The sequence below is a fragment of the Watersipora subatra genome, chromosome 6 (assembly GCF_963576615.1).
Source record: "Watersipora subatra chromosome 6, tzWatSuba1.1, whole genome shotgun sequence".
NCBI classification, from domain to species: domain Eukaryota; kingdom Metazoa; phylum Bryozoa; class Gymnolaemata; order Cheilostomatida; family Watersiporidae; genus Watersipora; species Watersipora subatra.
The window spans coordinates 35,230,795-35,246,936 of NC_088713.1; the positions used below are offsets into that span (position 1 = coordinate 35,230,795).

Sequence of the window (16,142 nt, forward strand, 5' to 3'; positions counted from 1 at the left end):
TACGCATCAAGGCATCTGTTATTCATTTTCATGAGTAAATAACGCCTGCAAAATATGTCCTGGGCAACATCCATTAAATTCACATTACACAAACATCTCCAAATCCATGGCACCTCAAACAACATAATTTTAGATAAAGGAGAACATCATAAGAATTGGATGGAGGGGGTGCTATTTACCAGTATCGTAGCAATATAAACCTGATTAGAAAGAACTGGGCTATGTACTTATGAATGACAAGCTTATTGGTATTTGATAAACTGTTTGAGATTTTGTCACATCTCCAAATAGCCTAACGTAAATCTGTCTTTTCTTACTGCTGGGGTTATTACGCAAGACTACATCATTACATATAATTACTGTCATGTATTCAGCAACTCATGCATGAGAACTGAGAGCGCAGTAGAATAACAAATATTATTAAATAAACTTATGTAACATAAATCTCGCTACAGTCTCACTTAGGCTGGTTCACACTATATAGTCATATGTCCGCGCTGTCTTCTCGGGATTATTTATGTATTGACCATGTGCACCGTAAACCATTAGTATCGTCGAGGCAACTTGCATACGTCAGGAAAGTTTGCAGCAGTAAAACTTTTCCCTTGGTTCGCCGAGCATCTACGGCAGCTTATGCAATGCGCACCACTTAAGCGATGCCGATTGGTCGCTTTATATTTTCTTTCATGACGGTTGCTGCGAGACTAGTATTTTGTCCTTTTCATGACCACATTGTATAACAAGAAAACTATTCGTTTACTGATGTAAACGAATGGGTTTGTGATAGTGTGAACATCGTTATTACAGATGATCAGCGAAAGAATGTGTGATCAACACATACCGCGATATAGTGTGAATTAACCTTTTAAGAGAAAATCCTACCGTATACAACTAAAAATAAAACTACTCAGAAAGGTAACCCCTTGTTCGATCGTTAAACCCGTAGTGTGAACATTATTAATTTTCTCAAATTTTCTGATACAACAATAAAATATAATAACAATAAATTATAATAACAGTTAATGACAACATAATTTAAACAGCTCAGAATAAATTTCTTATTCAATGAAGTGAAACACCAGCATTAACAAAAGAGTTTTCAAAGGCTACAAACTGAACTGACCCAAAACAATTTAGGAAGATTGCAAAGGATGGCTTCATAAAGAAATTAACCCCTGCTGTAGTGGGTGTGGCAAGAGCTGTCGGAGCTGATAGCTGTCGGTGTCATTAACCTTATAACAACCGTTCTTTTCTATCATTTATTATTTATGAATGAGACAGGATACACCTCACTTCCTAGACTCATCGCAAAACCAATTTATCAGCTATTCTCGCGAACTGAAGCCTGAGTCAAATCGGACACACACACACAACATGTCACTTTGGTCACATTCAAATATTTCCTTCTATACAGTATTCATATAAACTCACAAAGCTTTCTCTCAGTTTAGTGTGAGAGTGCAATCAAAGCTTTCTCTCAGTTTAGCGTGAGAGTGCAATCAAAGGGAATCAGACTTTAATCATGTTATTTGGAGTCATAAGCATGAGACTGTCACGACAGCAAATCATAATTTTTACATTTGCCATTTACTTGATAACAAGCCCCTTCTACCTTTAGGAAAGGTCTTAATATTCTAGCACAACCTATCGCCATTTAGGACTAATCACTATGGAAAAAATGCACTAGTCAGTTTTTAAACATACGGCTTTTCTACTATCTACTGTTGGTCCCTAATGATTTGATAAGTTCAATCTTGGCAAATGTACAGGTGGATCAGTTTTTACATAGCCTCAAATATAGCCGAGTAAAATACTCCATTCTACTCAGCTATGTCCGAAGTTGACGGCGATAATCGGGTCACTTATCTCGAAGAGGCAGTTTCAAAGAGGCAGTCAATCATCTATAGAAAATAAACCTACTAAAGACACTTTTTCTAAATTTCATTTAATTGGAAACAAACACGCTTATCGTCTGTAAACTCTTCATCACATAAAAATAGCAAATACTCTTCGATCAATTACCACACTGAAAGGTAAATGGATTGCGTGAGCCCAAACAAAACTTACTCAAAGATTTGTACATTTTTGCTGGAATATCCGCTCTAGAGGTCTTGTCCCCAAGAACCGTGTATCACTTACTAAGTATTCTGTCAAAATACTTCATAAAGACTAGAAAAATGAGCCACTTATGAATATAAGGGAGCTTATATCATAATTTGCTTGGTTACTGTCATGCATAAGACTCATGCTTATACAAATCCTATCACCATTATATATTCCGGAGACACCATCCCCACGGTTCATGCGCGTGCTCGTTAGCTTCACTATCGGGTCTATATCTAGGCTGCCTATTCAACACGCTGAGGTCATTGTGTTTAAAGAGTGACCAGGGAAACACGAGGATACTATCCACGTGTTGTGGCTTATGATTGATTGCCAAAAGGCAAAGATAGCTGCCAATTTCACCAAACTTTGATCTCGCAAATAAACTGCATGTATATAAATTTATACATGAATGCTACCGTTCCCAAAAGTGCAAACCCTCCTATAGAACCTATGTCATTCTTGTTTACAAAAGTAAATAATTCTACTTTTACAATGCCTCACTCTCTGACCTTTAAAACGATCACTTGAGTGTAAGAGATAGCTAATCCATCATTTTTTTGACGGCATCAAGGCGTTTGCACATGCGCTCGTTCACGAAAAAGCCATCATATTTGTAGAAAACCATCGTTTTCTTTTATCTAATAGTACTTTTTGGTGTTGTTTTGAGACTATAATAAAAAAATTGCAAACAAAAGCACCATTGCACCATTTTCAAAAAATTTATTGCAAAAGCTTTGTGTTTTTAACGATAAACTTGTCTATAAAGATGGCCAAAAACAATAAAATTACGTCACGAAAAAACGAAATATAGCCAGAGGAGAGACTAGAAGAATGTCTTTCTAATATGAGCAGTCTTTACTCCGTGTGTAATCCATGGTTTTCATTTTTGCAGATAAAATATGGTCACCATACAAATACAGCAGACACTCTCATAACGTAACGTAAACCTCCTTTTACGTAAAATCAACTAAACATAAATAATGGAAGATTTTTGCTTCGTATAAAGAAATTTCCTACAATGTAAAGCACCAAGTTGGTACAAGTTTTCAAATTTGATTTGAATCACAAACTTCCCATCGTTAGCCTTGAACATATCGTTTTTTTCCTGGTCACATTTGGGAGAGAAAATGACTCTTTTATCCTACCCTCCAACTGAGCCTTTGGAGAGGCGGGACAGACATACATCATTATTATTATTATAGTAAAGATATATTTTTCTTTCACTATTTTAAACATTTACAATATATTTTTTTGTTTCTTTGGAGAATAGACCTTGCTGTGGCAAAAAATAATTAATTTAAATTGACATAGAAGGCGCGTACTGCCCCTTAACGCAAAATTACTGCAATCATGGACGGTAAACCAAGTGTAAGCGATATGAAAAATAGGAAAGAACTGTCGATATAAACCAATCTAACCAATAACCATTAAACCAATAATGCCTTAGTTACTTCATAGTCACTAAATTAAGAAATTAAATTCAATTTTTTCCAGTTTAAAGGGTCAAAGAGATGAGTTTGGGAAGGCCTTGAACAAAAAGTCTTTACTAGGATTTTGCGCTTCGTATAACGTAAAGTCCCTACAACGGAAACACTCCCAAAACAAAATATTTATGTTGTAACGGCATCTATGGTACTGCTACTAGCATTACCCAATCACGGTGTAACAAAGCCTAAGGCTGGTTCACACCCTATTGCCATATGTTGGAGTTGTCCTCTCAGCAAAAATTCGTCGCCTATGTGCACCATAACCGATGGCATCGACGAGGTAACACAGATACGTCGGAAAAGTTTTCAGCTGTCAAACTTTCCCGATAGTTCGCCAAGTATCCATGACAGCCTGTGCAATGTGCACCACTTCAGCGATGGGCCATCGAGGATCTCTCTATCTATATCTTCTTTTTTGACACTTGCTGCAGGACTAGTAATTTATCGTTTCCGTGACCGCATTTTGTAACGAGACCACTCCACTACAGACTATTAGCTGATGTAAACGAAGATGGGTTTGTGATAGTGTGACCATTGTTATTACAGACGATCAGCAAAGAATTGTGTGATCAAAACTGATGTACAGATGTAGTGTGTACTAGCCTTCATATTACTAAAATACGCTGCAAGGAAAGACGAATTCTCAAAGGTTATAAATTTGCTAGTAATGCTCAACTGACTGTCAATCGCACCGGGAAGCTAATGATCTGACAGATGAGACAAGAAGCCATAAACAAAGGGGTGGAGTGTCCCCGGCTGGACATTAATGGAGATGTTGCGGCTTCCATTTTTCAATGACTGTCAAGTGACAGAAGGAACTCAGGCAAGGTTACGCAAATAGCAAGGCAAGTGGCCGCCAAATCTTAGAAATATCAAAATCTCGGCAAAAAACAAACAGCCAATACTAAGAAAGGATGTGGTAGCCAATGCTGAATTTGTGGCCAGTGTTTTGCACAGTTAATTCAATTTGCGCCTTGTTTGGGAAAGGCCTTCCTTTCGGGGTTAGAAAGATACATCACAACGCAACCGCAAGTGCCAGTTGTACGAATTAGCCGGCTCTAGATCATCAACGGATAAAAAGATTAATTCTGCTAGCGACAGTCTCCGACAGTCTCCCGTCTGGCATGAGGGCAAAGTCCTTCCTAAAGTACGGCACCCAATAGGTGTTACAAGGACACTCTACCGCACCTTACAGGAGGTGTGGGACAGTTAAGCCTACAGTGTTTAGTGAGAATGATTATGACCAACCACTAATATTGAACGTTAGTAATTTCTCTAAATACTAAATCTTAACTATGATAAGAGCTTCTATCTGTTTGTCTGAAGGTACGCTAAGAGTGGTAGGAAAAAAGAATGCACCACACGGGAATCGAACCCAGATGTTTGGGTTTTCAACGAAGCGCACTACCCACATGCACCACTCGACTTAATGTTTCGTAAGTCATTGAGATCAACAAATGCGGCATTGTGATAGTTCGTTTAAACTCTAATTTTAAAAAGAACAGAAAACACTTGAATTCTTTTGCTAATATTATATTTAAATATAATATATTATAATATATAATAATTATATATTATATTACTAGTACCCTTGCAGCCCCGTGCGCCGTGAGAGATCGTCAGGTGTAATAACTATGTGCAGGGGGTCGAGTGGTGTGGTGGTAGCATGCTTGGGAAGTCTAATATCTGGGTTCGATTCCCATGTGATGCATTCTTTTTTCCTAAGACTTTGACTGTAGCTTCGGACAGATGGATAGACACGGCTCTTATTACAGTAAAGATCATTGTTATTAGTATTACGTGAATACAATTAGCCAGTTTTATCGACATGTAAAGGACTCAAATTGATTGATCAGTGAGGCTAACCTAGAGTGTGCCCTCTATCAGCCTACCGATCAAGCGTCAGAACTTGAAATGAAATCAAAAAATTCACTAATATGCAAAATCAAATATAAAATTAGTACATTTTATTTTTAAAAGTAAATTAGAATTTAACATAAAATAAGTCGTTCACTTAATTCAATGAAAAACGTTGGATATCGAGTGGTGCCAAAATGGCTCCAAAATAGAGTATTGCTTATCGGCAGTGACAAGATGGCCGCCACGTAAACGAATCTGAGTCCCCTATGATGAGCAAACATGAGGAGCAGCATGATGACAAGCATAGAACTGAAGGTGAATGATAACTGGCTGGTTAGAGCGAGAGCTGACTTACAATGAGTGACTGTGTTGGTAGTGCCTTAGCCTGAGAGATACAAAGGAGACAGAATAAGGTGACGCTATGTAGAACAGACTTGGTGATGATAAATTACAATGCTATAGTTGAATTTTGTTTGTCCAAATATGAAGCGTTGAAGCAAGAGGCTGCGTATAATGTAGGAGGCACTCAATTGGAGGTAATAGCCTTAGTATACAGGTAATCCTCACTTATAGACAGGGGGTGCATTCTGAAAAACCCGTCAAGGGATTGTCACTAAATGAAGCCCCACCCCCTCTGAGCCTTTGTTCCATACGCACAGGCTATTTACACTCTACTTCTCCACCTTTTTCCTCTTTTTTGACTTTTTATTAAAAAGTGAAAACTTTTAAATACTTCAAATTTTACATTTTTCTTTTTCATTTAGCTTTTGTATAATAATTATGCTATTAATAGTATTTAGTATCTGTACCATAGGTATCTTTTATTATACTTCAACTATGGCAGATATTAGCCTAATACCTGGTACTATATGCGGATAAAAATGATGCCATGGTTAGCGTACATATGTACCATCTATACATTCAAGGATGATTTAACAGTTTAAAGAAATATATTTTCATTTTATTTAGCTCCTTAAAGCATAACCATGACGATGTTCACATTTTAACACGCGTTCGTAATGATGAGTCGATGTTAAGTGAGGAATACCTGTATATAGACGATTAGGTGGTAGGAGAAAGTAACTCCTAATAAATAAGATGACTAATTTAGTTCTGTATTTTATTTCATCGGATTTTTACTCAGAATATTATAAAATTATAACCAATATTGAGAATTTTAAGCCATAAACAGGCGCATACACGACATGTCAACTTACGTCGCCTTAGAGAAGTAGATGGCAGCGAGCACCTTCACCTCTCTGTCAGTCTGTACCATTTTCTCACTTGATAGGCTGCCACATACAACCTTGGACTCGGGAAGATCAATCATAACTGGCCTTTTCCACTATAAATCATTACATAGTAAAACTTGACTGCCTGCCTTCTACATTTATTAAATTAGTGCAAGGACAGACAACTTCTGTAACAAGGGTAAAGAGTGAATAGTGCTGGCAACTGGTTTTATCTATTAACTTAGAGTAAACTCTTCAGCGTTGACTATCGTTAAAAAAACTATGAATGTACCAAAAGTGGAACAGATATATTGCCAGCAAGAAAAACACCGTTTAATTTTAGGCCTACTAATGATATGATTTGCACAGACATACTTGATATTAGATTAATTCTCAAAAAGACCTGCCCGACAGATTTTTATCAAGGAACCAAGGCTAATGTTTCTAGGAAAATACAAATTAAGCTTTACTTAACTCCTTTGCTACCCAATAAAGTGTTTATATCAAAACATAATTAAATATTTATTGAAACCTAATATTTAATATACACTGTAGGTTATCATAACTATTAAACCATGAGATCCATGAAAAAATATTTATGACACTAAATTATTCAGGAAAATATTTTTACATCAGTTGATGCCATAAAAACAAGAATGAATGTAGAAAATAGAAAAGATAGAAAATATAATTTATATAAAAACAAGGATAGAAATGTGTTGCAAAATGAGCTACATTTTCAGCCCTTTTCCTCAACTACCCTTTTCTTCATGACTACTGTGGGTGTCTGTTTCGAGTCAGACGAGTTATCACTATTACTATAGCTTACAGCATCATTATTACTGTCAAAAATAAAATAATCACTGTCACTAGTACTACTACTACTACTACTAATAATCACTGTCACTAGTACTACTAATCACTGTCACTAGTACTACTACTACTAATAATAATCACTGTCACTAGTACTACTACTCCCTGTCACTAGTACTATTACTACTAATAACAATCACTGTCACTAGTACTACTAATAATAATCACTGTCACTAGTACTACTAATAATAATCACTAGTACTAGTCACTGTCACTAGTACTACTAATAACAATCACTGTCACTAGTACTACTACTACTAATAATAATCACTGTCACTAGTACTACTACTAATAATAATCACTGTCACTAGTACTACTACTAATCACAGTCACTAGTACAACTACTAATCACTGTCACTAGTACTACTACTACTAATAATAATCACTGTCACTAGTACTACTACTACTAATCACTGTCACTAGTACTACTACTACTACTAATCACTGTCACTAGTATTACTACTACTAATCACTGTCACTAGTACTACTACTACTAATAATAATCACTGTCACTAGTACTACTACTAATAATAATCACTGTCACTAGTACTACTACTAATCACAGTCACTAGTACAACTACTAATCACTGTCACTAGTACTACTACTACTAATAATAATCACTGTCACTAGTACTACTACTACTAATCACTGTCACTAGTACTACTACTACTACTAATCACTGTCACTAGTATTACTACTACTAATCACTGTCACTAGTACTACTACTACTAATAATAATAATCACTGTCACGAGTACTACTACTACTAATCACTGTCACTAGTACTACTAAACACTGTCACTAGTACTACTAATAATAATAATCACTGTCACTAGCTGTACTACTACTCAATAAATGATCTTTATAAGTCCATTAATCTAAAATATGTGAAACTTGGGTAGCTGTAACGCTTTTAACACGGCATGTCAGTACGAAGCAGAAAGTGCAATAAAAAGTTAAGTTTTTGTAAAGCAAAATTCAGCTCAGGATTGTAAACTTGTTTTTAATAGCTCAACGCATGCGGGATGATCATTTCCTTTCCAAGTGCAGACACAATAGGCTAGTTAATTAATTACTCACTAATCAGAAACGCTTTGTATGAAGCCTACTGAAGCTGCACCGCGCCGGCTCTTGGTCATACACAAACTCTAAGCTGAACTGCGCACGGCTTTTGGCAAAAAATGAGTTATTGAATAGAAAGTTACCGGAAAGTTTTCGATGACTGTAGGGAGGGCGTGGCTGTGCTTCATCCCTGCTCTCTCATCGGTCTGCATGCCTTTCAGCGCTGCTCTGTCTGTCAGCATTTCACGTTTCTTCATCTCATCAAAGCCTCCTTGGTCTCTCAGCCGATTCACATTTACTACAGACAGAACATACATGACATTGTCTTACTCATCATGGTAGGAAGAAATCACGAAATCGAACTGCAAGTTTAATTATTTTTTCATGTGCATATTACAGGAGACAACCCTACAATGTAAATAATCCATTCCAAGAATATTTACATAATGGGAACTTTATGTTATAAGAACGGTAAAATACATGTGAATAGCGTATTCCATTTTAAAATCTGTCTAAACTCAGCTCCTTTGGCCCTTCGAAAAGGAAAAACCAGACTTAACCTTTCAACCTAATGACTGTACAGTAACTGTGGTATTATCGGTTTGTATCGACAGCTTTTCTCTTTTTTTGTACCACTTACTTAGTTTCGGGTCCATGATTATAGTAATTTTGCAAGGGGAATGTACACCTTCAATGCCAACTCAAATAATTTGTTTCACTTTTTCCCGGACAGCAAGGTCAATGCAACAAAGAAACTCTGGCTATTAGTAGTACAAGCCTGCACGATGGTGAAACAGAGGACACCAGATAATAGCCTATCCACATATTTTACAGACTCAGCATTCTGGATCTTCCACCTTCAGCTTTGCATGACCAGAACCACATTTTATGCGGCTTCTAAAAATGTTGAAACACGCCAACCTTATGAAGCTTACAGCTTTCCAGACTTGTTGCTTCAAAAAAAGCAATAGACAGTTTTCCCCTTACACCTTACTGGCCTCATTTCAAAAACATGTTTTTTGGTTCACTCTGGCAAATTTCAATGCTCCGTTTTCACAGCAACATTGAAATAATGCCAAACTCAAAAGCTAATGTGTAGATAAAAACAGTCGTGCTGAAAAGAGCTTCAACACCACACAAAAATTACTTCATATATAGATGATGGCAAAAATGACCTTCATTTATTCAACACAAGGCTTTCATCTTGAGCTTGTTAACCAAAATTCATTTGTTGTACAGCCTGTTACAGCATTGATCACAATTTTTACCAGTACACCAACAGTCCCAAGCTCTGTGAGAGACCATCATGTGTAATATCTACCTGCTGTCGCTTATTACTGCCTCGATCATAATCGCTTTTATAATATTGAGTGCTACAAACTACTAGTGCACAGTAATCTCATAAGACATAATGCTAGACACCGTGCCATCTTCGACAGCTTCTAGATAGCAAACCTTGTCAATCATTTCTTCAAGGGTTTATTTCACAATATATGACAGCCGCATTCGTTTAGTCTAGTTCAGCTCAGCTATAATCCTGATGCATAGTCTGCATCAACATGTATTACACTAGTGCCACTCAAAATGTGGCTAGGATATCATTTTGCATGTAAAAACCAAACAAACTGCTGTTGCTCATCAACCGCCAAGAGCGAACAACTACTAACCCAGTAATCTCAATTTGAAACAAACATTGCAGGTTTTATTAGTATTATGGTATTACGAGTTCAAATTCTGTACGATGCGATTTTTTTCCCATTTTTAACATGTTTGCTTCAGACGAACAGACACGGCCAGCTCTTATTATAGTAAAGAGTTATATATAGATTATATTAGTAACATCTTCAATATCATTCAGTTTTACACGCAACAGATCTCCAACTGAAATGGCATAGGTAATAACTAGGAAAAGGCAAAGCAAAAAGCTCATGAACTTTGGTTTACAAGCTCAAGACGAAATGGGTTGCCAAGTAACAAATACAGTAAAAGCCACTTTTTGGTCTCCCTTATATATCAAATAATGTTTTAGTGCAGTGTTGAAACACTTTTCAGCAGGATTGTTTTTATTTACAGATTAGCTTTCGCATTTGGAATTGCATCTATTTTCGACCGCATCCTATTGCCCAATAGGAGACACTTCAGAAACTAAACACAAGCATTTTTAGTTCTCATTGATACTATAAAAACATGTTGCGCTCCTTGTTGAACCAACTTCACAAAAAACCATTTTATGGTAAAACAAAACAAAGTCGGCAACAACTTTGAAGAATTAAATACAACTAGTGAAATGACTGGATTACTTTTACTATAACAAGAGCCGTGCCTGTTCATCCGTTTCAAAGTTAGGAGAAAATATTGCATGATATGGGATTCGAACTCCCAACTTTCAACAAGGTGACTGACGCTTACAAATCGCCAATCAAAAGCAATCAGCTGCAGATGAATGATTGTGGATATACTTAATCTCCGTACTTTGGTGGCACACTTTATAATCTCACACGGCGGACTAGACTGCCAGAGTACATACTATTTCCATCCCTAGTTGAGGAAAAAAGACTGCATCATATTGAGTTTGAACTTGCTCTATGTAATATTAGCCACCTCAACTAGATACAAGCAAACGACATCATCCGTATGATTGGAGGCAAGCAACTTGTTTTTAATTGGTCAATAATGGCGGACATGATATTTTGACTAGATGAGTGAAAACACTAAATTAACAAGAATGCTAAAGAATACAAAGGGCCTGAATCGTGGCAAAAAGAAAAGCTCTGTTGAAACATTTAGTGAAAGAATCAATGAAGAGAGTAGATACCTCGCTCATCCTCGAGTAACTCAAAGTAATGGTACTCTCTCAGCTCCCTCTCTGGTTTCCAGCTGACTTTTTTAACAGGCTTGCTGCCGGAGCTCTCTGGCTGTGGCTCCACCTACATCATAATAACAGTACCATCAGGTGCCTCAATGTGTACAACTACTCAGCTTGTATCCATTTCATCTTGTAGCCATGAATAATGGCGCTTTATCTAATCATGTTTGCCAAGTTGATGAAGATACCAGCTAGTACAGCAACACAGTTAATCAGAATGGTTCGAAAATTTATCATGATAATTTTGCAAGTTGATTTGATTTACTTGTGGTGAAAAGTTAAGTATAAAAGGTCGAAACTACCAACAGCTATTTAAACACTCAGACAGAACATCAACACAACAGTCGACAACCCTTTTGTATAGAATTGCAACAAGTATGATAGCGTCTTGTGTAAACTTTTGTAAAAATAACTTTCGAAGCAAAAAGGAACGTACCTTCTAGAATGCATAATACATTAATGACAATAATAATAATACAATAATAACCAGACAAAAAGCTGAATTGAAACAGTAGAGAAAAATAGGGAAGTTTACCTTGCTGTCATCAGTGTTTGACACGCTAGAGACAGTGCTTTCAACTGGTGATAGCCTGTCTGAGGAATCTAAACTGGGCGGATGCGGTGGTGATGCTCCTGAAGGCCCTTCTAAGGTATCTTTATAAAACTAAAACAAATGGCTCTTACACTAATATACACAGATAGATGATACACGGTAAGGCCTTGCGTGGTGCGCTTTACAAAATTGCCGACAATCATAAGCTGGATATTACATGGTAGCGATTGAAAGAATCGGCTATGCAAACATACGCTGGGTGGTGCAGACACAGGTGATACTGGAGTGTTTGGTGGAGAGACCTTTTCTGTTGGACTTGTTGGTGTCTTTGGAGTTACCCGCTTACGTTTTATCACCCCAGCCGGTCTTGTTTGCTTTGGCTGCATCAATGCTTCCATAAAACCTCCACTATCCTGCACTATATGTGAGGCTGAAATAAACATAATTTGACATATCAAATAAACATAACCCTTAAACAGCTTGCAGTAGGAATATCTGTAGCCTGCTAGTAGGCTGAAAACTAACTCTATGCTACAACTTGTGGGAAGTGGTGTTAAACAAGTTTTTAATTAAACCATTTATAAATTTAGCAATTACGTTTTGGAAGGGGTGCAATCAGTTTCGCTTTGCCAAAATCTTCCTCTTTATCTGTGTCAAACTTTGGTTTCTTTGAACCGGCTGTAGAACCTTGTTCAGGAAGACTGGGAATTTCTATGCTTACTCTGCACAATATAAACAGAGAATGTTAGACATACAAACAACGTGAGACAGAACAGTCCACTTTTACAGAGGCGGAGATGGGTGACAATAAAGGTATATACTTGGGTAATGCCTTCTCATTTATCACTAACATGTGTACGTTAATTTCATGGCATCTGGTAAATATACAGAACAAGCGCAGGGCCTTTGCTCTATGCATGTATGGCACATCCATGTAATAAGGGCTTGTCTGGCACTATCGCCTGGCATTCAGATAGCAAGAGCATGTGGGGGAATCATATCTGGCAATACGGCAGTCTTGGGCACAAACCATTCCATTGTCACAAGGGTTCTCAGACTGCTCATTAGTCATTTTTTGAACATATTGTGAACAAGGAAAGGCAAGCAGGTAAGCTGCTGCCTATTAATGATAATAAGCCTTGATTACGATGAACCAAGCTTATGCCCGTATATTTATTATATTTGATGGTACACATATAAAGTCTTACAGCAAAAGCTATAAGATCTGTATAAAAACTTGAGATCCAGGATGTAGCAGATTGCATATCAGAAAAGTAAAAACATGGAAATAGTATGCTCAAAATCGAGATCAATATTTCAAAATAATATGAACAACAGCACCATCATATAATACCGGGAGGCAATTAGCTTGAGATGAAAGAAAAGATATTACAACCAAAAGTGTGGCCTGACATCAATGACCACGCACACCTTTTATGAGACGATGAGAAACCAGATGAGGTGACTGGCTTCGTAGGGATGACAGCAGCCTTGGCAGGCTTACTACCCCGAGGTTTCGGCTTAATCAAGCCAGCTTCCACTCCAGCACTTCTTTCCTTGACAGTGTGCACCTTGGCCGTGGATGTATCACCCTTCTCTGAGCTCGATGACTTGGAGCTGTCCTTGAAAAGGGCATGAGGAGGAGGCGAGGGAACATCCCGGTCCACATCCATGTCCTCTTTTGGTGGACTACCGGCAACGGCTTTGTCTTCTGTCTTTTCATCCGATTCATGTTTGTGTCGCTTTTTTTTCTTTTCTTTGTCTACATTGAAAAGACTTGCTTCATCAACAACTTGCACAGTTGATTATATTTACATATAATATTTATACTGTATATACAATATATATATATATTACATAATATAATCAGTAGAACAGACTAGAACATACTTCCTTACTAAGTTTCATGCTTGCTGAGAGCAAATTTCAGATTTTAACTTGCTCTGATTTTATCATTGAGCATTAGGCTTGGATTTTACGCTTTTATCTACATTATATATAATATATATTACAAATATATTATATACAATATAAATTATATACAATATATATCATATACAATATATATTAAACAAATAATATATATTAAAACTGTTAATATCAAAACCACAAATTTAAAACCTATTTAATATATAATTAAATATTATATGTTAAAACCTTAGTATTAAAACTAGATTTTAGCTTTTTCAGATTACCAAAATTTAGAAAGCTACCTAACATTCATGTGACAATCTGGTCACCTGTATGTATACTCACGACGCAACTACATAACTAATGATTAAGATACAAGCTCATCGTATCATAAAACAACTATTTCAATATACAACAAAATAAAAATCATGACAAAAATACTTTTCAAGAAGCAGCCGAGTGTAGAAATGCAAAGCATGATTTCCTTTTACTTTTTAAGCCCTACTAACAACTACTAACTACCACAATGAAATAACGCCAGTCCACAAACGGTAAACTTCATAACCGAAACTTGCTGCTATGCTATAAACCAATAGTTGGCCCTATCAAGCGCTTCATCGTATGGTTCTACTTAAAATGCCTAAGATGACGAGGGCATGTGCACGGAATCGGTCCTGAGCGATTACCAAAACAACTATTATAGTTTTCACAACACTGCGACGGAAAGAGGAATCAGGTCTGACTCAGAATGAGATGCAAAGATGTAACTAAGCGTAATATGAAGTTGAGGGAACCAGACACAAACAGATGGTAAGAGAAGGCGGAAAACAGAGTTGTGTAGATGTCAGTGATAAAGCCTATACCATAGGAGAGTCATTGTGAAAATGACCAGCTACAAGAAAGAGATGGTTTAACTGTATATTGTCAGCCAAAAATCTTTTTCAACAAAGGAATGGTTCTGGAATGTCTGCAAGGAAATGTATGCAACAAATAATGTCCAACCTTTGTGTTCACCATTCTTTGTGGGAGGTTGGCTAGAGGAATGGGATGTACCTCCTGTCTTTGACTTTATGAGCTGCATCCATTTTTCTACGGTGTCACCGGCTATTCCTTTCACCTCTGCAACACAACATTACTTTGTCCTGATCATCTGTTATGTGTAATTAAGACTCTTTGGTCAGCAGTTTAAAAATGCTGGAGTGGAAACACTGCACTCTATGGAGAGAAGTTTACATATGAAGATAAACCAGCGAAAACCCACCTAATTAATCCATATTACCCTCAATAGGGTAACATGAATTAATTGCCTTTTGTTATAAATATTAATAAATATTAAACAAAATGATAATATTAAATATAAATTCCTCACTTCGGTATCGAATAAAAACTACTAAAGATACAAGCTGTGATCAGCGCATAAAAAACCGTGCAGGGCTACCACTGAACAATTTGTCTACCTTCATCCAAATTGTCATTACTACATTCAGTAGATTACGTAATGACACGTATTACATATCATTACTATATTATGTAGACCTACATAATAAGCAGAATATTACAGCAGACCTACTAAAATAAAGAGAACCTATGATGCAGCCACTACTATCAAGCTCTCCTGTAAGCCAACCAAGGAGGTTCCTAGTCACCGGCATATCAATACATATTACAATATTGACGACAAGACACTGGGTTGTGAATCTAACTTCAGCCTATCTCTTCAGAGCTAAGAAGATACCGAGTAAAGATCTGCAGTGAATTACTCTAGAAAAAAAACTTGAAAATAACGAAGAGTGATGCAACAACTACCAAAGATGCAGTTGGCAAACTAGTCAAAACATATTCTCATTAAACTATTTTGAGAATGGGCTAATTTGTACGATTTGTGGAACATAGCAGCGGGCATGTAGTCAAGCCATTGCGTATTGACGAGCAACACACTCAATAGCAACTTGATCGATGAAGAAAAACTTATAATAGAAACCAAATAGACAAGCTTCACACGGTTCTAGAGAGGACGATTCTTTAAAGGTTTGTTATGGGCTAAAACAGATAGAAATGGATGTATTTTGTGTACAATTAAACGTTAATATTATAAAAATTTTGAGAGCGAAAAAGATAAACTCGTAAACTGATGGAGTTAGAAATGGCAGTTACAGTTTTCCAGTGTGAATTATAATAGAAGTATGGTGGAA

The 16,142-nt window shown here is 36.7% G+C and overlaps 1 protein-coding gene across 1 annotated transcript in view; it reads right to left on the reverse strand.

Moving 5' to 3' along the window:
* Positions 1-16,142, reverse strand: part of LOC137398511 (serine/threonine-protein phosphatase 1 regulatory subunit 10-like) — a 42,129-nt gene that overhangs the window by 16,188 nt on the left and 9,799 nt on the right. The window contains exons 6-13 of the mRNA XM_068084628.1: positions 14,953-15,069; positions 13,471-13,801; positions 12,637-12,761; positions 12,294-12,469; positions 12,022-12,150; positions 11,436-11,547; positions 8,764-8,918; positions 6,671-6,798 (exon numbers count right to left, since the gene is read on the reverse strand). Coding sequence (XP_067940729.1) covers positions 6,671-6,798; positions 8,764-8,918; positions 11,436-11,547; positions 12,022-12,150; positions 12,294-12,469; positions 12,637-12,761; positions 13,471-13,801; positions 14,953-15,069 — 1,273 coding nt within the window. The remainder of the gene's footprint in view (positions 1-6,670; positions 6,799-8,763; positions 8,919-11,435; positions 11,548-12,021; positions 12,151-12,293; positions 12,470-12,636; positions 12,762-13,470; positions 13,802-14,952; positions 15,070-16,142) is intronic.